General features: G+C 50.9%; 2 protein-coding genes and 1 pseudogene across 2 annotated transcripts; 1 reads left to right on the top strand and 2 right to left on the bottom strand.

The window, feature by feature from the left end:
* Positions 1-3,499: 3,499 nt before the first annotated feature.
* Positions 3,500-4,858, bottom strand: LOC136787691 (olfactory receptor 14I1-like). The gene is made up of 2 exons (XM_066985004.1): positions 4,386-4,858; positions 3,500-3,604 (listed from the first exon to the last, which is right to left on the bottom strand). The coding sequence occupies exons 1-2, from the start codon at positions 4,782-4,784 to the stop codon at positions 3,500-3,502; spliced, it is 504 nt and encodes a 167-aa protein (XP_066841105.1). The 5' UTR covers positions 4,785-4,858.
* A 4,634-nt stretch (positions 4,859-9,492) lies between these two features.
* LOC136787690 (olfactory receptor 14C36-like) lies at positions 9,493-12,874 on the top strand. Its single transcript, XM_066985003.1, has 2 exons — positions 9,493-9,594; positions 11,849-12,874. Exons 1-2 carry the CDS (start codon positions 9,493-9,495, stop codon positions 12,872-12,874), a joined length of 1,128 nt encoding a protein of 375 aa, XP_066841104.1.
* A 6,074-nt stretch (positions 12,875-18,948) lies between these two features.
* LOC136787689 (olfactory receptor 14I1-like) lies at positions 18,949-20,733 on the bottom strand (annotated as a pseudogene).
* Positions 20,734-26,173: the final 5,440 nt, after the last annotated feature.

Genomic DNA, 26,173 nt, shown 5'->3' with positions numbered 1-26,173 from the left:
ACATCTCCTGCCAGCTCCAGATTCCTCTCCAGGCTGGAATCTGCCATCAGCCCCACTGAGGGGGCACAGTCCCATGCAGATGAGTTTAGGATCAGTTGTCATCTCCTTAAGCAAGTACTGCCACAAAGGGAGCTCTTAGTCCTGCCCTTGGTCCCTCACAGACCGCCCTGGGACTTTCAGCCTGTGTCCTTCCCTCCATGAAGAAGCCCAGAAAACAGAAGAGCAGGGAGCAACCCCTTGGCTCTATTCCTGATAGCACATTTGGAAGAGGTGCCCAGGCTTCTGGGTTTGCCCTGAGCAGCCCCTCTTGTTACTGTGGTGCTAGCAGGGAGGCCAGTTGTGACCCAGGGCTGCACAGTGCCTGCTGCTGCCTGCAGCCACAGGGATGTCACTGCAGAGACAACAGGACTGTCACCAAGGTACATGAGACCTCAACACTAACACAGATACAAGAGCACAAGAAAACAATGAGGAACCAAAAAGAGAGCAGCAGTGGAAAGGCCACGTCCTGCTGCTGGCCATGGCCATGGCTCCAGGGAAGCAGCAGCCCCGACCCGAAGGCAGCAGAGAGGCAGAGCCCAGCGGGCAGCGAGGGGCAGCCGCGAGGGCCAGCGGGGCTGCTCCTTCCTGTGGCAGCTGGGCTCTGGGCCCTGAGCCCCTCCTGCGTGCTGGGGCTGCTCCCCCACCTCCAGAAGAAGAAAAGAGATAGGACTTGGAAACAGTGAAATTCTTTTGGATTCTTTTATTGTATTTAAGTACCCATGATGCCCGGTTACACAGCTACGTGATAGTATTGGATCAAAGTAAATGTAATAATCAATAGATTAGGGGATACCTATAAAATATTTAAATAAATATATTTTCATACTTGTAAGAAAGTAATAATACAGAAGAAAAACAAAAGATTGTCATAATATTTTTTGAGAGTTCTCTTAAGGTAATTGGCCCTTTATCAACATTGGATAAGCATGTATCCAAAGACACAGTCACATTCCTCCTTCTTGGGCAGGAGATCCTGAGGCTGAGCTGACCTCTCTCTAGCCCCCTCAGTACCTGTTTTTCACTTTCTGTGTTAAAGATTAAGCAAAGTTTTAGTGGGAGTGTTTGGTGTTCTGCTTGTGGTGTCAGGTCTGTGGTTAAGGTATGGACAAGCTCTGTGGTTTAGGGGTGTTTTAGGTCTGCCAAGAAGTCTAGTTTTAAGTAGAGCATTTTAATGCTAGTGTTAAGAAAAGGGATCAGGGCGAACAAGAGAGAAAATGGATTCCTTTCAGAGTGCTGGAGTAGCATTTAGGTTTAGGGATTAAAATTCCTGGTTCAAGTAAGGTAAGGGCCATACGTGACTGCTTTAAGTCAACGTTACTGCAGCATCAACATTACATGACCACTCTTACCTCTACGAAATCATTAATTCCTGCTGGCCAAGCTCTTCTTCCCACCCCAAAATCTCACATCTCTCTTGTCCAGGCTGATCCTGACCTCCCCATATCTTATTGGGATCAGCTTTCTGATGACATTCATGATCCCAGAATATCTGTCTCACCTCTGCTGGCTACTCTAGTCTTGAGAAGGAAGTGGCATTGTAGTCAGGAGGGAAGAGGGCACAAGGTCTTTAGGAGCATCCCTCACAATGTGCCCATCAGCTCTGCACCTCCACAAAACTGCGCTTCCTACCTAAAAGTTTTGTTTCTCGAATGGCTTCTCTGGTCCAGGGTTCCTTTTTCCAGGCCCTCACGCATGGTTTTGTTTTGGATGTGCACGGAGGGGTAAGGAAAGCCAAGGCACAGATGGAACTGAGCTTATCAAGTGAAGCAAAGAATAAAAGGAAGAGATTCTACAGATACATTGCTCAGAAAAGGAAGGCCAAGGAGAGTGTACCCCCTCTGGTGGATGAGAAGGGTGAACTGGTAATGACAGCCATGGAAAAGGCTGAGGAACCCAACAACGTCTTCTCCTCAGTCTTCCCTGCCAGTCAGGCTTCCCAAGTCTTTCATTTCCCTGAACCCAGAGAAGGAGGCTGGGGTCAAAGTCCCACCTGCTGGAAGTGAAGAGCAGGTTCGAGACCACCTGATGAAACTAAACATGCACAGGTCTATGGGGCCTGATGACTTGCACCGCAGGTCCTGAGGGAACTGGCTGATGTAGTCGCCAAGCCTCTCTCCATCATATTTGAAGAGTCCTGGTAGTCAGGTGAAGTCCCTGGTGACTGGGAAAAGGGAAACATCACTCCACTTTTGATGAAGGGTAGAAATTAAGACCCAGGGAACTACAGAACGGTGAGCCTCACCTCTGTGCCTGGCAAGATCATGGAAAAGATCCTCTGGAATCAATGTCAAGGCACATGGAAGACAAAAAAGTGATCCGAAACAGCCAGCATGGCTTCAGCAAAGGGTAAATTGTTTTGGGCCAATTGGATGGCTTTCTACAATGGAGTGACCACATCAGACAACAAGGGAAGACCGACTGATGTCAACTACCTGGATTTGTGTTGTCACAGTCAGCCATGATAATCTGGTCACCAAATTGTAGAGATACACATTTGATGGGTGGACCATTGAGTGGATAAGGAGTGGGCTTGAAGGTCACACCCAGAGAGCGATGGTCAACGGCTCTATGTCCAAGTGGAGGCTGGTGGTGAGTGGTGTCCCTCAGGGTCTATCCTGAGATCGGTACTGTTTTATATCTTTATCAATGACAGGGACAGTGGGGTAGAGTGCACCCTCAGCAAGTGTGCAGATGACACGAAGCTGAGGGGTGTAGTGGATGCAACAGAGGAAGGGATGCCATCCAAAGGGTCCTGGACAAGCTTGAAATTTGGGTCCATGTTAACTTAAGGAGGGTCAACAAGTCCAAGTGCAAGGTGCTGCACGTGGGCCGGGGAAATCCCAGACATGGGGATAGGCTGGGAGAAGAACTCATTGAGAGCAGCCCTGCAGAGAAGGACTTGGGGGTTCTGCTGCATGAAACGCTTGACATGAACCAGCAGTGAACGTTTGTAGCCCAGAAGGCCAAGTGCATCCTGGGCTGCATCAAGAGAGGGGTGGGCAGCAGTTAGAGGCAGGTGATTGTCCCCCTCTGCTCTGCACTTATGAGGCCCCACTTGGAATCCTGCATCCAGGTCTGGGGCCCCCAGCACAAGAAGGATGTGGGCTGTTAGAGTGGGTCCAGAGGGAGGCCACAAAGATGATCAAGGGGCTGGAGCACCTCTCCTATGAAGAAAGGCTGAGAATGTTGGGGCTGTTCAGCCTGGAGAAGAGAAGGCTCTGGGGTGATGTCATTGCAGACTTTGAATACTTAAAGGGGCCTTATAAAAGGGACATAGAAGGACTCCTTACTCAGGTAGATAATTACAGGACAAGGGGAAGTTGTTTTAAATTAAAAGAAGGGAGATTGCTATTAGAGGTTAGAAGGAAATTTTTCACTCAGAGGGTAGTGAGGCACTGGAACAGGTTTTTCCACAGAGGTATTGGATGCCCCATCCCTGCAGGTCTTCAAGAGCAAGTTAGATGAAGTCCTGAGCAACCATGATCTCCTTGGGGGTGTCACTGCCTTTGGTAGGGGAGTTGGAACTAGATGATCTTTGAGGTCCTTTCCAGCCCAGGCCATTCTGTGATTCCATGACTCTATGACTGGTTAAAAATATTTTTAAAACTTGTTATGCAGAAGGATAAGAATAACATTATTTCTATCAATATAAAATGTTGTTAAAATATTAATAAAAATACTTAAGGAAATCATTCACTCAGTTTCCCAAATAACCAGGTAGTCCTGTTAGGATTATTTCTAATATTACATTTTGATAATAAGTATAATGAAAAAATGGTATGATAATAATTACAATAATGCAGTCATTATTGATGATGAAGAAGCATGTATAGAAATATTTTCCTCACTGCATCTTTGATCTCCTGGTTCCTCATGCTGTAGATGAGGGGGTTCAGTGCTGGTGGCACCACTGAGTACAGAAAAGAGAGCACCAGGTCCAGGGATTGGGAGGTGATGGAGGGAGGCTTCAGGTAGGCAAACAAGCCAGTGCTAACAGCCATAGAAACCACGGCCAGGTGAGGGAGGCACGTGGAAAAGGCTTTGTGCCGGCCCTGCTCAGAGGGGATCCTTAGCACAGCCCTGAAGATCTGCACATAGGACAGCACAATGAAAAGAAAACAAAAAAATACTAAAGAAAGAGTAAAGACAAGTGCCCCAACTTCCCTGAGGTAGGTGTCTGAGCAGGAGAGCTTGAGGATCTGGGGGATTTCACAGAAGAACTGGTCCACAGCATTGCCTTGGCAGAGGGGCAGGGAAAAGGTAGTGGCCGTGTGCAGGACAGCATTGAGAAAGCCACTGCCCCAGGCAGCTGCTGCCATCTGAGCACAAGCTCTGCTGCCCACGAGGCTCCCGTAGTGCAGGGGCTTGCAGGTCGCAATGTAGCGGTCGTAGGCCATGACGGTGAGAAGGGAATACTCTGTTCCAATGAAGAAGACAAAAAAGAAGACCTGTGCGACACATCCTTGATAGGAGATGACCCTGGTGTCCCAGAGGGCATTGGCCATGGCTTTGGGGAGAGTGGTGGAGATGCAGCCCAGGTCGAGGAGGGCGAGGTTGAGGAGGAAGAAGTACATGGGGGTGTGGAGGCGGTGGTCGCAGGCTACGGCGGTGAGGATGAGGCCGTTGCCCAGGAGGGCAGCCAGGTAGATGCCCAGGAAGAGCCCGAAGTGCAGGAGCTGCAGCTCCCGCGTGTCTGCAAATGCCAGCAGGAGGAACTCGCTCACAGAGCTGCTGTTGGCCATTTACTGGCTTTGGTCATGGACACTGCCAAATGAGAAAGAAAAAAAAATATATAGAGAGAGAGTGTTATGCGTAAAGTCTCTGAGAAAAGTTCAGTTAATTCCCAGTTAAAGCCTCATGTTCCCTTTTTCCAAGAGGACCTCTGTCTGTCTCCGTGTGTGGAGCCCTGCTCTGTGCTTGCTGAGTGTCCTGTACACTGCAGCTGCCTCTGCCCAGCAGCTCCCAATGAGCCTGCTCTGCTCCATTGGAGGTCCCAAGAGGGCAGGTTCCTGGGAAGGGGCTCCCTCGGTTGAGTGAGGGGTGTTTGGCTGTGTGACTCCGTGTGCATCTTCCCTGTTCAATACCTAGGAGACAAAAGCAGCAGGTGGATCGTGCGTGCCTGGCCGGAGAGAGCAGGGAGCATCTCCTTCTTCCTCACCCTCCGTGCACAGCACTCCCTGTCAGAATCAGGCACCAGCAGCTGCCACGCTGGGCAAGGCAGAGAAGCAGGCATGGGCAGGCAGGGCGGACCCAACACGGTGCCGAGGCTGCGGTGTCGGTGAGGTAGAGCCTGTCCTCACACCCCTGTACCATCTGCCCGGCACAGCCAGCAGAGGGAAAAGAGCTCTGGAGTGCAAGAAGCGTTTGGAATGTGCTCCTTGTCGTATGGTAGGAATTTGGGAGTAAGTTCAATTGTCTCGGTTCAATGCAATAGGAATTTCCATCATTTGTGCAATCCCTACAACTCTGTTAACACAGAGCCCGCCCAAGAATTAAAGCAGGAAAATGCAGGCAGAGACTGCAGAAAGTGCCTTCTCTTTGCAGGCAGCCCCTGCCCTCCCCTTCCTCTGCCCAGGGCTGCCCTGCAGCGCTTTTCCTCGACACCGCACAAGCCATGAGAGACATCCTGGCAGCTCCTGGCAAGGCAGAGATGTCCCGGACCCAGGAGCCCCTTCCAGGAACCTCCCCTGCACTGTCCTGCAGCCAGAGACTTACCGTGTGCAGGGCTGTGAAGGTTTCTCCTGCACTGAGCTCTCCTCTGCCCGCACCCTGCAGGCTGCCTGGAATCCCTTTCTGCCTGGGTGCCTGCGGTCAGAGCCCCCAGCCCTGCTGCGCTGTGCACAGGAGCTGCTCCTGGGCACAGCTGTCTCTCTGCACCAGGGCCCTCTTGCCACGAGCTCTCTCTGTCCCACGAGCCCGGCCCAGCTCAGCACCAGGCGCCCAGCCCAAGGCATTGGAATCCCCCCTCGGGGGGCTTTGGGGAGGAGCCCACGAACCTCAGGCACTGAGAGACAATTGAAGACATCTCTCAACAAGTCCAAGTCAGAGGCAAGTTTCCTGCAGTGTCCCCCTGAGGGCCAGCACTGACACAGCCTCCCTTGGAGCTCGTTAGAGCAGAGCATTGGAGGCAGTGAGGACAAGAAGACAAAGGCACTGTGAAGGTGACACTGATGTGTAGGAAAACTGGATGTGTTTCACCAAGCACAAGGGCCAGGCCTTGACCCCCAGCCCCTGGGAAGGGAGATCCTTTCCCTTCACACACTGCTCAGGGCTCTTTGTGGGGCAGGAGGAGATGGGGATGTGCATGGCCAAGTGCAGGAGAATGGTACGAGCCCTGCCTGGTTCATGGGTGGGGGCGAGGAGGCAATGAGGCCCTGGTGCTTTACCGATAAGCTGTCTCCTCCTAGGCCTCAGTGGCAGAGACAACAGCCAGAGCCATGGACACAAAGCCCTGGGTCCTGTTGGGACTCTCAGCCTTGGCTATCTCCTTGCTCCTCTGATGACCAGAGCATCCTAGCGTCTCCAAGACCTACACCTCTTTCGCTGCTGGCTGTAGACCCTTGTCCGTATGCTGTCATACGGGTTCTTAGCTCAGTAGCTCGTATGAGACTACTCGTGGTGCCCCAGGCTCTCCTCCTCCTGGGCACTGCTCACTCAGAAGGGTCCCAGTCTGCCCTGATGTGTGGAGTTCCCCCTCCTCCAGTGCAGGACTGGGCTCTTCTCCCTGTAACTGTCAAGAGGTTTCTGTAGGCAAAATCCTGCAGTTTCTCAAGGTTCCCCTGGACAGATGCTGCATTCTGTCAGCTGTTAATGTCCGCAGGCAGATGGCTCACCCTGATTGTGCCGACTCTCACAAGGTAACAGCAGCAGGAATTTGCAGGACAGTTTGGACAATACCGCAGTAACCAGTTTAATGGAATTACAGCACAGAATCACAGAAGGGTACGGGATAAAAGGCTGCCCGATTCCACTTTTTCTCTTCTTCCTTCTCATGCCTGCTGTTATTTTGTCTGGAACTGCGTCCTATATACAAACACTGCACCATACCAGCTAATAGGAAGAAAATTGAGTCTATCCCAGCCAAAATGAGGACAATATCCACCCCATATTCCACACCATCTGCATCGTGCTCAGCTCCAGTACTTTCTAATTAATCACCACCACCTTTTCTCTTTTGATATACACACAGAGATATCATGCCCTTCGTCTGTGGGTGTCCTGGAGTTGGCTAGGATGGAGTTAATTTTCCTCCTAGTAGCTGGTATGATGCTGTGTTTTGCATTTAGCATGAGAAGAATGATGATCACACACTGATGGCTTAGTTGTTGCCCGGCAGTGGAGGGCTGGGGGTGCCTGAGGAGCTGGGCGGGACAGAAGCAGGACAGCTGACCCCAAGTGGCCAAAGGGATGTTCCATACCGCAGCCGTCATGCTGAACAATCAATATGGGGTGGCTGGCCAGGGTAGGGGGTACCACTGCTGCTGGATAGGCAATCACCATCATGGTCATCATCACCATTGTTTGTATTATTTGTCTTCCCTTTCTGTCCTATGATTTTTTTTTTAATTTAACCCATGATTTTTTTTTTTTAATTTATTTTTTTTTCCCCCTGCTCATTCTCTCCTGCATCCGCTGGGGGTGTAGCAGGGTGTGTGTGTGAGGGAATGGCTGTGTGGTGCTGAGCTGCCTGCCGGGTTAAACCACGCTCTTTTTGGTGCCCGACATGGAGCACAAAGTTTCAGCCAATGACAGATCTCACCACAGCATGTTAAAAGAAAGCCGTTATAAGCATGAGTTGATTTTAATGGTTGCTGATCACAAAGTCGATTTTTTTATTTTTATTACTTTTTAAATCTCAGGTCTGTTGTGCTCAATTTCAGATCTGTGTTGTACAGCACATGACTTCCTGTATGTCTCCCCTGTCATGCTGTTTATCTTTTCTGATGGCTCCTTCAAGTTTATTCTTTTGTTGTATCGTGTAACACTGGCTTGTGATATGATAAAATTCCTGGTCATGAAACTAATCTGGTACTTGTACTCAGCATTGCCATTACCTCCATACCTTGGGAGCCATCTCTCAGAAACTATTAAGAATTACACTCTTGACCTTTTCTCCTCAGGAAACCAAGGCATGGGGGAGACAAGGGGAGGACACTTTTCCCCACTGGTTCCCTCTCCCTTTCTCCTTCACCTCCCCCTTCTCCTCCAGGCTAATTACACTAGCTCTTCAAAGCTTTGAATATCCTTGGAATGGTCAATCCAGCATGTTCGTATTGTTACATCTCCTGGATGTGTTTCAGCTTTTGTTTAATGTCAAACAACCACTTAAGCATGCCATCCAGAGATCTGTCCAGAGGCAGGAGAGTGAGGCGTGGCAGGGAGAGTGGGAGGATCTGGGCAGGCACCTAGAGCAGGGGGCACCTCCAGTGCTTTGGAACTTCACCTCTGAGCAAACATAGAATCCTAAAATCTGGTTAAATGCTTGGAAAAGTGGTGTTATCACCCTGGCATTTCCAAAGAGACACATACCACTGCAGTGTGCTGGGTCTCGGCCTATGCTTACAGAGCCACAATCAATGACACTCCAACCTCTGTGACAAGCCCTGCAGCCACTCCAACCCCTCTGACAGACCCTGCAGCCACTACAGCATCTGCAAAATGCCCTGCAGCAACTCCAGCTCCTTTCATGGGCCCTGTGTCTGTGCCAGAGAAGCAACCTGTGTCTGTATCAGTTGCTCTTGTACGCAAGAAAAACAATGTATATGAAAGTCATTTTTTTTTAAGAAAGGAAAGAAACTCCTACCCAGACAAGAAAGGAGGAGAAAGAAGATGAGGCAGGCTTCAGAAAAGTTGGGCCATCATGTGAGTAGGAGGACCAAGAGGAACAGGTCCTAAGAGCATCAGTAATCACACGATCCCTATCCCTGTGCTGCTCTGGTTCTGGGAGAAGCGGGGCCCCTCCCTGGACTTAGAGGGCAGGAAAGGAGAGATGGTGGGTACACACGATGTGTCACCCTGTGGTTCACCTGTGTGACCATGGAGAGGACATGAGAAAGTGGGATGGAAAATCTGCCTCAACCCTAGAGGCACGGGTATGTGAGTGGCAAGGAACAACAATCCCTAAAAGGGGTTCTTAGAGAACTGCTGCTCCAATTTCCAGTGGGCTGTCCTGCAGACACAGTAAGGAATACTATGAGCAGGACGAGAGGGGCCCTGCCTCCAGCCAGGGGGAGGAAGGGGACAATCGGGTGTATTGGACTCTGAGGAGTATTGGCCTGGCACATCAAACCCAAGAGTTAACTGTACTGGAGGCTAAAGTGAGCCTAACTGGGAAGGAGTGGCAAAAGCACCCCACTGGGACTGGCCTGGAGGCTCTGTGCAACCTTGACATAGACTAAATCACAAGAGGGTCCTTCAAAGATCCAAACGTTTACTGGATGGACTTTGGGCATGACTCCCTTGGAGATGGAGGACATCAAACAGTTGTCTACCTTGCCCACTCTCTCACAGGACCCTTCTGCTGTGCAGGTGCTGATGGCCAATGGGCAGCAGGTGCCAATCGCTACCACAACAGCGCACCTGAGGCAGTATTGCACTCACAGAGACTCCCTGATTCCCATGCATGAGCTGGTTCATTGACTGCAGAGCCAAGGAGTGATCAGCAACACTTGCTCACCCTTTAGTAGTCCCATACAGACAGTGCAAAATTCTAATGGTGAGTGGAAGAGAATGGTGGACTTCTGTGGCCTGAATGAAGTCACACCACCGCTGAGTGCTGCTGTGCTGGGCATGCTAGAACTTCATTCAGTACGAACTGCAGTCAAAGGCAGCCAAGCGCTCTGCCACAATTAATACTGCTAATGCATTTTTCTCCATCCCTTTGGCAGCAGTGTGAAGGCCACACTTTGCTTTCAGTTGGAGGGGCGTCCTGTCCACCTGGAATCGACTGCGCCAGGGGTAGAAACACAGCCCTACCATTTGCCATGGGCTGATCCAGACTGCCCTGGAACACAGGGAAGCTCCTGAACACCTCCAGTACATTGATGTTGTCATCACATGGGGCAACACAGCTCAAGAAGTATTTGAGAAAGGGAAGAAAATAGTCCTAATCCTTCTGAAAGCTTGTATTGCCCTAAACCAAAGTAAGGTCAAGGGACCTGCACAGGAGAACATAATGCAGGCTGGTCAGGTTCAGGGGGACCCCTGCTTGGGGAAAGGTTGGGCATCAGTCAGTTGGTGATGAGCAATTGCATTGTGCATCACTTGCTTTATACATATAATAATAATAATAAAAAAATTATTATTATTTATTAGTAGTATTGTTAAAGTTATTACTATCTCTTCAATTTCTGTCCATTTAAACTATCTTTATTTCAACCCATTATCTTTTGGAGGTGGGTGTCAACTAACATCTGTGTGGTGCTAAGGTGGCTGACGGGTTAAAGCACAACATTTGACAATCACAGTCCAACAGCACAAATCACACTTGTAAAAATCAGTCTCTGACATCTACAAAGAGGAGCAGTTGGCGATGATGTCAGCCTGCTTCAGACACCACAGCCCAGCAGAGACCCTGCTGCCTTCAGGAGCTGTCAGCCCTGAGGCCTTGGGGACACCTCGAGGGAGCCCAATGGCACAGAGCAAGCGATGCCATGGTCGGGTGCTGTGCTGCTGAGCTGGGCCGGGCTCAGGGGCCCAAGGGGAGCTCGTGGCAAGCGGGCAGCGCTGCAGAGAGACAGCTGTGCCCAGGAGCAGCTCCTGTGCACAGCGCAGTAGGGCTGGGGGCTCTGACCGCAGGTGGCACGGGGAGAGGAGAGAAGGAGAGAGGGCTTGGAGGCAGTGAGGAGCGCAGCAACAGAGGGCAGCGTGTGGCAGGACAGATCTGCAGGCTCTTGGCACCGTGAGTCTCTGGCAGCAGGGCCATGCAGGTGGGGTTGCCAGAGGGGTCTTCTACAGCTGGCACATCCAATGGCTGATAGCATCTGTCGGGATAGTTGTCTCTCTGTCTCTCCAGAAATGAGTAGAAAATTCTTTAGATAATGACATTTATGATTGGACATTTAAGGAGGAAGGCTAAGACAGGGGTTACCTGAAGGGTAAGATTTTTTCTATGGTCTGTGCTTTCAGGTTACTACAGCGCAGAGGAGGAAGGTTTCATGGTAATTTGTCAGGATTGTACAGGAGACTGAAACTCCTAGAGCATTGCACTGAGATTTCAGTATGGAAGCGATGAAATTCATAAAGTCCTTACAGTCACCTCAGTTTAAAGACTGCACCAACATCATGTTTGTGCTCCCCTCAGGATTTAACTGATCTGACACTGATCTGGCTCCAGGCAGGGACATGGGCAGGCGGTGAGAGGGAGCTGCTGCCAGAAATGCTGTGCTAGGGAGGGCTCAGGCACCTCCCTGGGACAATCGCTGCTCTCCTCTCCCACCAGTATAGGGCAGCTGAGACCAGAACTCATGGACAGACTGGCTGTGCTCTCTGAAGTACACTCTGCACTAGAGGAATAGTATCTGTGACACTGAGGATCCACAAGGTTTCACTTGTATTGCAGCAGGAATGAGAGTATAGGAAAAGAAATCACCACATCCCTTCTCTGCCATTAGGGGACTTGGGAGTAAAAATTTGTTCACAACAAGAGTTAAATTAATCTGAGAATACTCCATGTTCCTCTTTACTTCTTTTTATAGGTAAGGACTGTTAACTACACTGCCCACAGCAGAGTGCCCTGCTTCCAGGGACAGCCTCAGGCAGCCCCAGTCAGAGGTCATGAAAGGGACCTGCATAATGTGTGGTTAAGAGGCTGAAACTGAATCACATATTATCAGATAATTCTGTTGTATTTTCTTACTGTCTTTTCCCTCCTTGGTCAGAACCCCATGTCCAGAAACAGCAAATGTCCAATAGCAGCTCTGTGAGCGAGTTCCTCCTGCTGGCATTCGCAGACACGCGGGAGCTGCAGCTCCTGCACTTCGGGCTCTTCCTGGGCATCTACCTGGCTGCCCTCCTGGGCAACGGCCTCATCCTCACCGCCGTAGCCTGCGACCACCGCCTCCACACCCCCATGTACTTCTTCCTCCTCAACCTCGCCCTCCTCGACCTGGGCTGCATCTCCACCACTCTGCCCAGAGCCATGGTGAATTCCCTCAGGGACACCAGGGCCATCTCCTATCAAGGGTGTGCTGCACAGGTCTTCTTTTCTGTCTTTTTCGTTGTAGCAGAGTATTCCCTTCTCACCAGCATGTCCTATGACCGCTATGTGGCCATCTGCAAGCCCCTGCACTACGGGAGCCTCGTGGGCAGCAGAGCTTGTGCCCAGATGGCAGCAGCTGCCTGGGGCAGTGGCTTTCTCAGTGCTGTCCTGCACACGGCCACTACCTTTTCCCTGCCCCTCTGCCAAGGCAATGCTGTGGAGCAGTTCTTCTGTGAAATCCCCCAGATCCTCAAGCTCTCCTGCTCAGATGCCTACCTCAGGGAAGTTGGGGCACTTGTGTTTAGTGTTTCTTTGGTATTTGGTTGTTTTGTTTTCATTGTGTTGTCCTACGTGCAGATCTTCAGGGCTGTGCTGAGGATCCCCTCTGAGCAGGGCCCGCACAAAGCCTTTTCCACGTGCCTCCCTCACCTGGCTGTGGTCTCCCTCTTTGTCAGCACTGCCATGTTTGCCTACCTGAAGCCCCCCTCCATCTCCTCACCATCCTTGGACCTGCTGCTGGCAGTTTTATATGTAGTAGTACCTCCAGCACTGAACCCCCTCATCTACAGCATGAGGAACCAGGACCTGAAAGACACACTGAAGAAAATGATTCTAGTGGTAATATTTACTTAGCAATGAATTGGCTATCTCCCTTTTCTAGTTTTACTCAAGTTAATCTCAGGCAATTTGTGACCTTTAGTTCAGTATTTTTTAAAATTCTGTTTACAGATAAATATTTGCTTTCAATCCTCTTTTCCAGATGACCAACCCTCTGTGTGACTCAGAGGCTTTCTCTGAATGTGTTTATTCCTAAATGACACCTGGCCTCCATTGTGGCATCTTTTCAATAAAAGTGAAGTTGCTGAGTGCTCAGGGCTCTTCTTCCCAAACTGAAGTGCAGAAGACGCTCAGGGAATGCCAGGCTCAAGGCCTCACTCTTGTGCTTGGCTGCCACCTGGACACAGGGGCAGGAGGGCATGTGGTGCTGGGTGAGGGAGTCAGGGCTGGACTGAGTCGTCACTGGTGGATGCCCAGTGCCCCTGGAGGCCCGGAGCAGTCAAGAAGCAGCTTCCTGGGATTGAAATGTGACCGGGCTGGTGGCATCAGGGAGGTATCGGGAGCCACCAGGATATCCTAAGGGTTCTCCTGGGATGCCGTGTGCCTTGTGTTGGGTGGGCAGCAAGTGGGTCTTCACAGTAAAGCTAAGCCAAAGGATGCACGGGCTGATGGGAGCTCTGCAATGCCAGGACACACAGCGAGGCCACAGCACAAAGGTCTCAGAGGCCTTCAGTGAACTGTAGGAAAGGGCCAAGACTGGGTGACCAGGCAAGGTCCGGGGGCTGGGGAGAGGTTGGCAGGGGCTGGGCTGGGCTGGGCAGTGCCCGGCAGAGGGCACCAGCAGCGTCAGGGAGCGGTGGCAGCATGCAGGGGAGGGCTCCCAGCAGGGCTTGGTGCTGCAGAGCCAGGGCTGGGGAAGGGAGCCCAGAGCTGCAGGGGCAGGGGACACGAGGCCGCTCGGGGCCCTTGCTGGCCTGGGCAGAGCAGGAAGGGGGCCCAGGGCATTCGTCCCCTCACCGCAGCCTGCCACGACCTGCACGGCGCTCATGGAGCATCCAGGGCCAGGCTCTGCCCCGTGGTGCGCAGGGAGAGGGCAAAGCCTCTCTGAAGAAGAGGCTGAAAGTGAAAAAGGTCCCTCCGCTGCCCCATGGTGTGACAGGGCCAGGGTGGGACAGCTTACCTTTATTTGATACAGTTCTTGTGTAATTTGCATTGGTGATGGCACAAAAAGACAGCTCCTTCACCAGTGATGTACATCCTTCTTCATATTAGGACACAGCTCAACGTCCTTCACTCTGCTTTATCACACGGGTGAACTGGATTAGGTCTCCTTGATTACTCTGAGGCACAGTGCAGTGCTTTTTGCCTTCTGACACTCCAGCACAATATGTGTGACTTTCCCTTACTCTGAGCATTGACCTGACGGGTCATTTCACATTTTTCACTTTCATATCCCTAGTTGGAAGGGGATGATTCCCCAAAGTGGGGCAAGCTGATGGGTTCTGCCTCAGCCATTTGAAGCGTGCTATACTTGAGTTTTTCAGCCAGAATTTGCTAAAGATGACCCAGGAAGGGAAACGGATGTTCGAGTGTCTCGTAGGTATAAAGGAGAGCATCACGGGTTTCCAATGGCCATTTCTGATTTAGGTCAGTCCCACGAACCCACTGAACTAGGGTGTTGTCTTTGAAGGGGTTTTCTGTGCTGGGCTGGGCTGCAGTTACAGGGACAAAGACCACTGCTGACAGTGGAGGTGCCCTGGGAACTCCACCTGGCTCCACCTGATTTTCCCAAAGGGCTCCGGTCTCCTGCAGGTCTTTTCTGACATCTGCTGGTCCAGGGAAGTGCCACAAACACAACGGGGCCACAGGAGGTTTTCCCTGGTTATGCTTATGGTCAGACAGCAAAGCTCTGCCTGAATACCCTGTAATTTTTTTTAGTACTTAACTAATAAAGCAACTACTCATCAGCTCAAACGATTCAACCCCTTCCGTTAAATATCTCACGTGAATGATAATTTTTATCATGAAGAAAAGTGAATTTTCAGGATGTATATTCTTCGCAGGAGAAGAAATACGGGTGTTCACCTGTACTTGCATTGTCATCGCTTTGTCTGTCATGGTGTGCTCCCTCATCTTCCAGGCACAAAACCTGACTTGATTACAGAGATAGCTCTGTGGTGTTTAGCTGCCTACCATGTTAAACCACAACACCCTGCTGAATGTCCCCTTTCCAGCTGCCTGTCTGGACCTATGCACTTCCCATGGTTCTCCTGCTTTGCCCTCCCCTTACTCTTGGATCATTCAGACCGCTCTCACCAACCCAGTTGCTGCTTTGAGTTTCAGTGAGTTCCACCTCGCCCATCTCTCAGTAGTCTGTCTAATGGTTTCCTTAGCGAGAAACTCATCATTTCTCATTGAATTACTATGATATGGGTTAATATTAACACTATTATTTTAAATTTCCTATTAATCAGTGTAAAATAGATCATGTACAGTCATCCTTTTGGGAAGGTAAACATCACTGGAGGCAACAAAATGAGGAACAAGAACATTGGTTGTTTTTTTTTTTTGAAAATTGCAGCATGGTTTCCTATTCTTTGCTTTTCAATAGGAAAAAACCTGGTCTTCCTACACTAGGCAGGGATCCAAAGGAGAAAACCTAGACCAATATCTATAGGAGAATGATGCTCTAAACTGAAATGGTACAAAATTCAGCCTTTAAAATGAGGAAAGATTTCTATTAGGTGCTCTTTGAAATCTTCCTCCTTAGCTATACCATGAAAGCTCTCCAATTAGCTGCACAAGTCTTGAAGACATTAAGAACACTGTGGGAGAGTTATAGCTGCTTAGGACTTTCTCTCTTTTAATGAGTTCCATGGTGTATTTTGGTGCTCGGTCTATGAAGCTCAGGTACTGAGAGGAGAATGATGTAACCGCTTGAGAAGGTAAAGTCAGAAGGAAAAGCTGAAGTTACTTAGAGTATTAATGGGCCCCACTGAGGGCTGTTACTAACAAAGCCTCCCCAGGGACTTGTTAGGGCAGATAATTGGAAGCCATGATTACAGACAGGCAAAGCGCTGTGCTGAGAAAAGTCTTGGTTGGTTTTGGTGAAGCAGAAGGGCCAAGGCCTGACACCAGCCACTGGGAGGGGAGATCCTGCACCCCCACGTCCGGCTCAGGGCTCTTCTTGGGGTCTGTATGATGTGGTGGGCAGTGTGATGCCATGAGAAGAACTTCATTAGGACAGCTCCCCACCCCTGCACAGGGTATCAAGGAAGCCGTGAGGCCCCATTGCAATGACTCTATCTCGTCTCCTCAGAAGCTCTAGCTAAAGGGACAAAAACATCAGGGCTGTTGGGGCCTTCCCTTCTTGCCAGCACCCTCTGCCTTCTCCTCTGCAGGCTTTCCTATGCTGTCCCATACTTTGTCCTATTTCCTTGAAGCCTGCAGACACCCATCTCTGTCCACCACCTTACTCTGATCCAGGACTTTCCATCAATTCACCAATGTCTCATCAAGCCTCATCAGCTGTTCCTTGAAACACAAAGCAATGGTCTGATCACAGACACTCTTTGGGTGACATATGGCACCACAGCACGACCCTTTGAGGGACATTTCTTCCTCCTTGTGGCCAGTGCCACCCTTCCAAGGTGCACCTTGTGGCAGTTTTTTTCTCTCCTGCTCTTCTCTACAACAAAAAAAAAACTCCATCAGGGTGGAAACCACTCCTGAAGCAGGCATCCCAACCCACCAGGCTCCTTGCGGCCTGTCAGCCAAGCAGACAGAAGTCACCTCACCAGCATCTCCCAAGGCCTGGGCCTGCTGCTGGCCTTGCAGCTTCTTGGCTAGACACAGCCTCCTGCTGTCCAGTCCTGGACTCAAGCAGAACGGACAGGACAAGCCCTCTGCGGGCCTTCTTTCTGTCTGGGTCCTCCTGGGGATGGAGGCAGAGGGGATCCCACAGGCAGCATGCCAAGCAGGGGCCTTCTGCTGGCCTAGCAGGGCCACTGGCAGATGTCAGCCCCAAAGTGCACATCCCAGGGAGAAGCCAAGGCTGACCTGCCACCTCCAGACACAAGGGACCTCACAGTCCCTTTGCGTGACACGTTCCTGCTGCTGCCCTATCAGCTGCAGAGACAGAAGTGACCTCCCAGTCACTGCCCCAGTCCCCTTCCTCCTGCTGGGGCAGGATATCCTGAGGCAGAGCTGAGCTCATCAGAGCATTCCCACCCATCTCCTCCTTGTGGCGCACAAGCTGATCAGATCCATGGCCCCTCACATCCATTTCTGAATGGCATGTGACTGCACAGCAACCTCACGGTTCCTGCCCTGCCTCAAGGGGCCAAGCACGCAAAGTTAAGGGTCAGGTGAGAGGCTGAAGGCGAGGAGGTTAATGCACAGGAACGAGGGCTTTGTCTCGTTACTTTTTACATTTGGGTTTAGGGACCAGGACTCACCATTCTGGATTAGAGATTAAGCAAAGGTTTTGTGGGCAGGTTTGATGTTCTGCTTGGGGTGTCATGTCTGTGCTTAGGGGATGGGCAGGCTTTGTGGTTTAGGGTTTCGTTTAGGTTTTTGTTTGTTGTTTAACCCTAGAAGTCTACGATTAAATAGAAAAATTACAAGCTAGTGCTAAGGGCAGGGATCAAGGTAAGCAAGAGAGTAAAGGTAAGGGAAAGAGGCTATGGGCTGAGTTTTGGCTTCAGTGCATACTTTGAGGTCACGCATAAGAGTAGTGGATTTGTGTCAGGCTGCGGGGTAGCAGTTCGATTTATGAACTAAAGTTACTGATTGAAACTGGGGAAGGGCCACACATGACTGTTTTAAGTCACTGTTACAGCAGCATCAGCATAACCTGAACCCTCTTACCTCTAGAAATTCCTTAATTTCTGCTGGCCAAGCCCCTATTCCCTCCCCCAAATCTCACTTCTCTCCTGTCCATGCTTCTCCTGACCTCCCCATATCAGTCATCTCATTGGGATCAGCTTTCTGATGGCATTCATGATCTCAGAGTTAAAGTTTAGGAGAGGGTTTAAGGTGAGGAGGTTTATGCACAGGAACAGGGGCTTTGGGTGAGAGATTAAGCAACTGTTTAGTGGGAGGGTTTGGTGTTCTGCTTGGGGTGTCAGGTGTTTGGTTAGGCTATGGGCAGACTTTGTGCTTTAGGGTTTTCTTTAGCACTGTGTCCTGGTTTCAGTTAGGACAGAGTTAACTTTCCTCCTAGTAGCTGGTAGGGTGCTCTGTTTTGGATTAGGATGAGAAGAGCGCCGATAACATGCTGATGTTTTAATTGTTGCAGGGCAGTGTTTACACCAAGCCAAGGACTTTTCGGCTTCTCGCTCTGTCCTGCCAGCGAGCAGGCTGGGGGTGCAGCAGGAGCTGGGAGGGGACAGACCCAGGACAGCTGACCCCAACTGGCCAAAGGGGTATTCCATACCATCTGGCGTCATGCTAAACAACATATAGGGGTGGCTGGCCGGGGTGGGGGGCCGGCTGCTTGGGGATAGGTTGGGCATCAGTCAGCAGGTGGTGAGCAATTGCATTGTGCATCACTTGTTTCATACACATTATTATTATTATTATTATTATTATTATTATTATTATTATTATTATTATTTTCCTGTCTTAATAAACTGTCTTTATCTCAACTCACAGGCTTCACTTTCCCGTTTCTCTCCCCCATCCCAGAGAGGGAGGGGGGAGGGTGAGAGAACGGCTGTGTGGTGTTTAGCTGCCGGCCGGGTTAAACCACAACACACTGTTAAGAAGTTGTCTAGGATTAAATAGAGCATTTTAATGCTAGTGTAAAGGGAAGGGATCAGGCTGAGCAAGAGAGCAAGTGTAAAGGTAAGGGGCTGAGTTTTGGCTTCAAGGGATTCTTTGAGGTCAGGCAGTAGAGTAGTGAATTCCTGTCAGGGTGTGGAGCAGCATTTAGGTTTAGGGATTAAGGTTACTAGTTAAAATAGGGGCAGGGCTTTATGTGACTGTTTAAGTCAGTGTTACAGCAGAATGAACATTACGTGAACCCTCTTACCTCTTCAAAATTGTTATTTTCTTCTTGTCAAGCCCCTGTTCCCTCCTGAAATCACACATCTCTCCTGGCCACGCTTCTCATGAACCTCCCATATCAGTTGTCTTCTAAGGGGCAGCTATCTGATGGCACTCGTGATCTCACAGTTCATGATCTCTGTCTCACCTCTGTTGGCTCCTCCATTCCTGAGACAGAAGTGGCGTTGTAGTCAGGAGGGCAAAGGGCACAAAGGAGCACCCTGTAGGAGCACCCTGCACAAGGTGCCCAGCAGCTCTCCACCACCACCACAGTGATCTTCCTGCTTACGTGTTTTGGTTTGGGAATGGCTTCTGTGGATCCAGGGTAATGTTTCCCAGGCCATCATGCAGGCCTCAGATGGCCTCCTGGGCATCTGGGAGGCAGTGGCCACCTCTGCGTAGAAAGCTGCAAGCAGCCCTGAGGGATGACTTCAGGCAAAAGTTGGAATCTCTGACATGACAACCAGAGGAGCTGCTCTGCAGAGCAAGGGGTCGTGCAGAGGGAGGGCTGTGCTGGGCAGGCGGGGAGGCAGACCCACCTCATGGTCTTTAGCGATATGGTTTTGTGATGACCTTATTAGTAGGACAGCCATTGAATGGGATGGACGTGGAGGTCTTTTGCAACCTTAATGATTCTATGATTCTATCAAGGCAGCAGAGAGGCAGAGCCCAGCGGGCAGTGAAGGGCAGCCCTGAGGGCCACCAGGGCTGCTCCTCCCAGTGCCAGTTGGGTTCTTGGCCCTGAGCTGGGACTGCTCCCCCAGCTACAGAGGTGATGGGAAGAGAGGAAAGTTGAGATCGAGAAAGTCCTCGTGGCTTCTTTTTTGCCTATATGTACACTGGAAGCGTACTTCTATAAGTAGTTTAGATAATACTGTCAAAGTAAGTAAACTAATTAATAAGCAAAAGGCCAAGAATACTATTAAATCAAAATCAAAGATATTGAAGACATTCTTAATACTTAAGAAGCATGTAGAGAAACAGTTTCCTCACTGCACCCTTGATCTCCTTGTTTCTCTTGCTGTAGATGAGGGGGTTCCCTGCTGGAGGCACCACTGAGTACAGAAATGACACGACCAGGTCCAGGGATGGGGAAGAAATGGAGGGGAGCTTCAGGTAGGCAAACATGGCAGTACTGACAAACAGGGAGAGCACGGCCAGGTGAGGGAGGCGCGTGGAGAAGGCTTTGTGCTGGCCCTGCTCAGAGGGCATCCTCAGCACTGCCCTGAAGATCTGCACATAGGACACCACAATGAAAACAAAGCAACCAATACCTAAACAGAAGGTGATTGCAGTAAGCCCAGCTTCCCCGAGGTAGGCATCTGAGCAGGAAAGCTTGAGGATCTGGGGGATTTCACAGAAGAACTGGTCCACAGTATTGCCTTGGCAGAGGGGCAGGGAAAATGTAGTGGCCGTGTGCAGGACAGCACTGAGAAAGCCACTGCCCCAGGCAGCTGCTGCCATCTGGGCACAAGCTCTGCTGCCCACGACGCTCCCGTAGTGCAGGGGCTTGCAGATGGCAACGTAGCGGTCGTAGGACATGACGGTGAGAAGGGAATACTCTGCTCCAAGAAGAAGACTGAAAAGAGGACTTGGACAGCACACCCTTGGTAGGAGATGGCCCTGGTGTCCCAGAGGGCATTGACCATGGCTTTGGGGAGAGTGGTGGAGATGCAGCCCAGGTCGAGGAGGGCGAGGTTGAGGAGGAAGAAGTACATGGGGGTGTGGAGGTGGCGGTCACAGGCTACGGCAGTGAGGATGAGGCCGTTGCCCAGGAGGGCAGCCAGGTAGATGCCCAGGAAGAGCCCGAAGTGCAGGAGCTGCAGCTCCCGCGTGTCTGTGAATGCCAGCAGGAGGAACTCAGTGTTGGAGCTTCTGTTGGACATCTGTTAGTTCTGTGATGTGGTCCTGCACAAAGAGAAAGAATAGTAATAATATACAACAGATTTATCAGAGGAAAATTCAATTTTCTCATTAAAAAATATCAAAAAGATTGTCCACTTGCAGGCAGTTATTTTGAAGTTCCCTTTAATGACTTCCAACTGGTTCTGAGTTTCTCTGCGAGAAGAGTACTCTTCTGTGGGCAATGGAAGAATCAGACGTAGCTGAAGGTAGCAACATGGTAGGAACATGGCGTAGTCTCAGATTCACTTCACTCCTGATATAGAAGAGATTTCCCCAGTTTTGCTCCTAGTTCATCACAGAGCAGAAATGTGGATATTTATTTATTTATTTGTTTCTTTGTTTGTTTGATTTGTACTCTTTGTTCAGCTGCCCCACCACACCTGAGGAGTGTTTCTAAGGCATAAATCCTGGGCATTCTGCTGCACTCCACGTGAAACCTTGTAGATCCTTACAGTCACAGATACTGCCTTGTTAGAGCAGAGTGCCCTTCAGAGAGGAGAGGCAGTCAGTCCATCAGTCCTGGTCCAGCTGCCCTGTGTTGGCAGGTCTTTGAGCTCCAGGACAATTCTCCTCCTGTGTTCCTAGAGTTGTAGAATCCTCTAGAAGCTGTAGAATATCCTGACTTGGAAGGGTTCCACAAGGATCATCAAATCCCACTCCTGAATTTGTACATGAACACCCAAAAATCAGTCCATATGCCTGAGGGGGTTGCCCAAATATTTGTTGAATTCTGACAGCCTCAGCGCTGTGAACACTTCCCTGCGGTAGCTGTTCCAGTGCCTACAGAACCTGGCCACTGCTGAGTTTTTCTAAAAGAGAAATCGTGGGCATTTCTCCTGCACTTGAAGGGAAACTTTGTGGATCCTCAGAAAAAAGGGACTGGCCCTATAGTGCAATGTCCTTTATTGAGGACAGGCCCCAGCACGCAGGAGGGGCTCAGGGCCCAGAGCCCAGCTGCCACAGGGAGGAGCAGCCCCGCTGGCCCTCGCGGCTGCCCCTCACTGCCCGCTGGGCTCTGCCTCTCTGCTGCCTTCGGGTCGGGGCTGCTGCTTCCCTGGAGCCATGGCCATGGCCAGCAGCAGGACGTGGCCTTTTCACTGCTGATCTCTTTTGCTTCCAAATTGTTCTCTTATGCTCTTTGTTTTGAAATAAGGAGAAACCCTTCTGCGCCTGTGTGCATCCAGGTCTCTAAGGCAAGCAGGAGGGAGCTGGTGCAAAGGAGCTGTAACATCCAGCTGCAGACTTCTGGGCCGAAGTCTGGTGGAAGGAAAAGTGACGCAAGTGCCAAAGAGAGAAATGTCAGGGCTGGGGTGCTGAGGAGCAAGGTTCTCCATGCAGTGTCAGACCTCAAGTGTCAGCTTTTCCTCCCTATGCAGGTCTCCAAAGGAGACACCCTGGATCAATATCAGTTAGAGAATAATGCTCCAAACCGAAATTCAACTAAACGCATCCTTTAAGATGAGAAAAGATTTTTTTCATGTGCTTCTTGAAATCTTCCTCCTTAACTACACCATGAAAGCTCTCCAATTAGCTGAACAAGTCTTGAAGACTTGAAAAAAATTATGGGAGAGATATGTCTGCTTAGGACGTTCTGCATTGTAATGAGTTCCATGGTGTATTTTGGTGCTCAGTCTATGAAGCTCAGGTACTGAGTGGAGAATGATGCAATTGCTTGAGAAGGTAAAGTCAGAAGGAAAAGTTGAAGTGACTTGGAGTATTAATGGGCCGCACAGAGGGCTCTTAGTAACAAAGCCTCCCCAGGGACTTGTTAGGGCACATAATTGGACGCCATGATTACAGACAGGGAAAGCGCTGTGCTGAGAAAAGTCTTGGTTGGTTTTGGTGAAGCAGAAGGGCCAAGGCCTCACCCCAGCCCCTGGGAGGAGAGACCCTGCACCCCCCCGTCTGGCTCAGGGCTCTTCTTGGGGTCTGTATGATGTGGTGGGCAGTGTGATGCCATGAGAAGAACTTCATTATGGCACCTCCCAGCCTCTGCACAGTGTTCCAAGGCAGCAGTGAGGCCCCATTGCAATGACTCTATCTCATCTCCTCAGAAGCTATAGCCAAAGGGACAAAAACGTCAGGGCTGTTGGGGCCTTCCATTCCTGCCAGCACCCTCTGCCTTCTCTGCAGGCTTTCCTATGCTGTCCCATACTTTCTCCTATTTCCTTGAAGTCTGCAGACACCCATCTCTGTTCACCACCTTGCTCTCATCCCAGCATTTCCATCATTTCACCAATATCTCATCAACCCTCACCAGCTGTTCCTTGAAACACAAAGCTAGAGTCTGATTATAGATACTCAGCAGCATCTTCCAAGGCCTGAGCCTGCTGCTGGCCTTGCAGCTTCTTGGCTAGACACAGCCAAGCCTTGTGCCTCCTGCTGTCCAGTCCTGGACTCAAGCAGAAGGGACAGGACAAGCCCTCTGCGGGCCTTCTTTCTGTCTGGGTCCTCCTGGGGATGGAGGCAGAGGGGATCCCACAGGCAGCATGCTAAGCAGGGGCCTTCTGCTGGCCTAGCAGGGCCACTGGCAGATGGCAGCCCCAAAGTGCACATCCCAGGGAGAAGCCAAGGGTGAGCTGCCACCTCCAGACACAAGGCACCTCACAGTCCCTTTGCGTGACACGTTCCTGCTGCTGCCCTATCAGCTGCAGAGACAGAAGTGACCTCCCAGTCACTGCCCCAGTCCCATTCCTCCTGCTGGGGCAGGAGATCCTGAGGCAGAGCTGACCACTTTCTCGTCCCCATGGGAATAGGGCTCAACTTTGTGGGTCAGAGAGTAAACAAAGGTTTAATGGGAAGGTTTGGTCTTCCTCTGTGATTAGGGTATGGGAAAGCTGTCTGGTTTAGGGTCTTTTTAGGTCTGCCAAGAACTTTTCTAGGCCTCAATATAACATTTTAATGCTAATGTCCAGGGAAGGGATTAGAGTGAGCAAGAGAGTAACGGGAAGGGAAAGGGGCTATGGGTGAGTTTTGCTTCAAGGGATATTTTGAGTTCAAGCATTAGAGTAGCGGATTCTTGACAGCTTGTTGGAGTAGCATTTAGTTTCAGGGATTAAAACTACTGGTTAAAATAAGGTAAGAGCCACACATGACTGTTTTAAGTCAGTGTTACCACAGCTTCGACATTACATGAACCCTCTTATTTCAGGTGGTCATGCTCCTCTTCCCACCCCAAAATCTCATATGTTTCGTGTCCAGGCTGCTTCTGGCCTCCCCATATCTTACTGGGATCAGCTTTCTGATGACATTCCTGACCTCAGAGTATCTGTCTCACCTCTGTTGTCTACTCCATTCCTGAGAAGGAAGTGGCATTGTAGTCAGGAGAGAAAAGGACACGAAGGTCTTTAGGAGCATCCTGAACAATCGGCCCATCAGCTCTGCACCTCCACAGAATCACACTGGATCCAGGGTTACTTTTTTCTCATGCATGTTTCAGTTTTAGATGTGCAGGGATCGAATAAGGAAAGCCAAGGCACAGATGGAACTGTGCTTGTCAAGGGATCCAAGGAATAACAGGAAGGGATTCTACAGATACATTGCTCAGAAAAGAAAGGCCAAGGAGAGTGTACCCCCTCTGATGGATGAGAAGGGTGAACTGGTAATGACAGCCATGGAGAAGGCTGAGGGACTCAGCAATGTCTTCTCCTCAGTCTTCACTGCCAGTCAGGCTTCCCAAGTCTTTCATTTCCCTGAACCCAGAGATGGAGGCTGGGGGGCAAAGTCCCACCTGCTGTAAGTGAAGAGCAGGTTTGAGACCACCTGAAGAAACAAAACAAGTACAATGGAGTACAATGGCCAGCAGCAGGACGTGGCCTTTCCACTGCTGCTCTCTTCTGGCTTCCACATTGTGCTTCTTGTATTTGGATAAGCCCTGAGATCTCATGTGTGTTGGTGACAGTCCTCTTATCTCTACACTGGCATCTCTTCAATATCTCTGCACGCCTCCCGCAAACCTGGTTTCAGGAATACACCCAAGGAGCTGCTTCCTGAACAGACCTCTTGCTTTTCTGGGCCTCACAATGGATCAGAACCCCAGCGTGATCAGTGAAGGATCAAGGGCTGCACTGGGAGCTGCCTTCTTGCTTGCCTATGGCCCAGCAAACAATAACTGGCCCTTGAATTATCTGCTTGGGACTGTCCCAGTGGTGCTGGGTCTGATGGCAAATAGCATCCTGGAGAGGAACCTGGAGCTGCTCTATGCCTGGGCCAGGCCTCTTGTGCTGGCCTGGGGAGCGGGGCTGGCCCTGCGGGGCACAGGCACTCTGTGCTGGGGATGTCCCAGGCAGGAGAGCAGGGCTCCTGCAGCTTCACGGCCCTCCATCTCCTGAGCCGTGGCTGGCCCCAGCGCGGGGGCTGCTGGGGAGGCCCAGAGCCACCTTTGTGCCAGCAGCTGCGGTGCCTTGCGAGGGGCTGGGGCTGTGCTGGCCATGCCCAGAGCCCTGCAGCAGGCTGCGGTGGGCACTGCCCTGGGGCCAGCCCAGCCTGGGCTGCTGGGCTGGGGAGAGGTCCGGGAGGTGGGGAGAGGTGGGCAGGGGCTGGGCTGGGCTGGGCAGTGCCCGGCAGAGGGCACCAGCAGCGTCAGGGAGCGGTGGCAGCATGCAGCGGAGGGCTCCCAGCAGGGCTTGGTGCTGCAGAGCCAGGGCTGGGGAAGGGAGCCCAGAGCTGCAGGGGCAGGGGACACGAGGCCGCTCGGGGCCCTTGCTGGCCTGGGCAGAGCAGGAAGGGGGCCCAGGGCATTCGTCCCCTCACCGCAGCCTGCCACGACCTGCACGGCGCTCACGCAGCATCCAGGACCAGGCTCTGCGCCATGGTGCGCAGGAAGAGGGCAAAGCCTCTCTGAAAAAGAGGCTGAAACTGAAAACACTGCCTTCGCTGCCCCGTGGTGTGACAGGGCCAGGGTGGGACAGCTTACCTTTATTTGATGTAGTTCTTGTGTAATTTGCATTGGTGATGGCACAAAAAGAGAGCTCCTTCACCAGTGATGTACATCCTTCTTCACGTTAGGACACAGCTCAACGTCCTTCACTCTGCTTTATCTCACAGATGAACTGGATTAGGTCTCCTTGATTACTCTGAGGCACAGTGCAGTGCTTTTTGCCTTCTGACACTCCAGCACAATGCCTATGACATTCCCTTACTCTGCGCGTTGACCTGACGGGTCATTTCACATTTTTCACTTTCAAAACCTCAGTTGTACAGGGACCATTATTAAAGTGGGGCAAGCTGATGGGTCCTGCCTCAGCCATTTGAAGCATGCTATACTTGAGTTTTGAAGCCTGAGTTTGCTAAAGATGACCCAGGAATCTAAACGGATGTTCATGTGTCTCGTAGGAAAAAGGGAAAGTATCATCGTTCCCAAAGGCCATTTCAAATCTAGGTCAATCCCAGGAACACACTGAACTAGGGTGTTGTCTTTGA

The sequence above is a fragment of the Anser cygnoides genome, chromosome 30 (assembly GCF_040182565.1).
Source record: "Anser cygnoides isolate HZ-2024a breed goose chromosome 30, Taihu_goose_T2T_genome, whole genome shotgun sequence".
In the NCBI taxonomy this organism is placed as follows: domain Eukaryota; kingdom Metazoa; phylum Chordata; class Aves; order Anseriformes; family Anatidae; genus Anser; species Anser cygnoides.
This window is presented reverse-complemented; position numbering and strand designations above follow the sequence as displayed.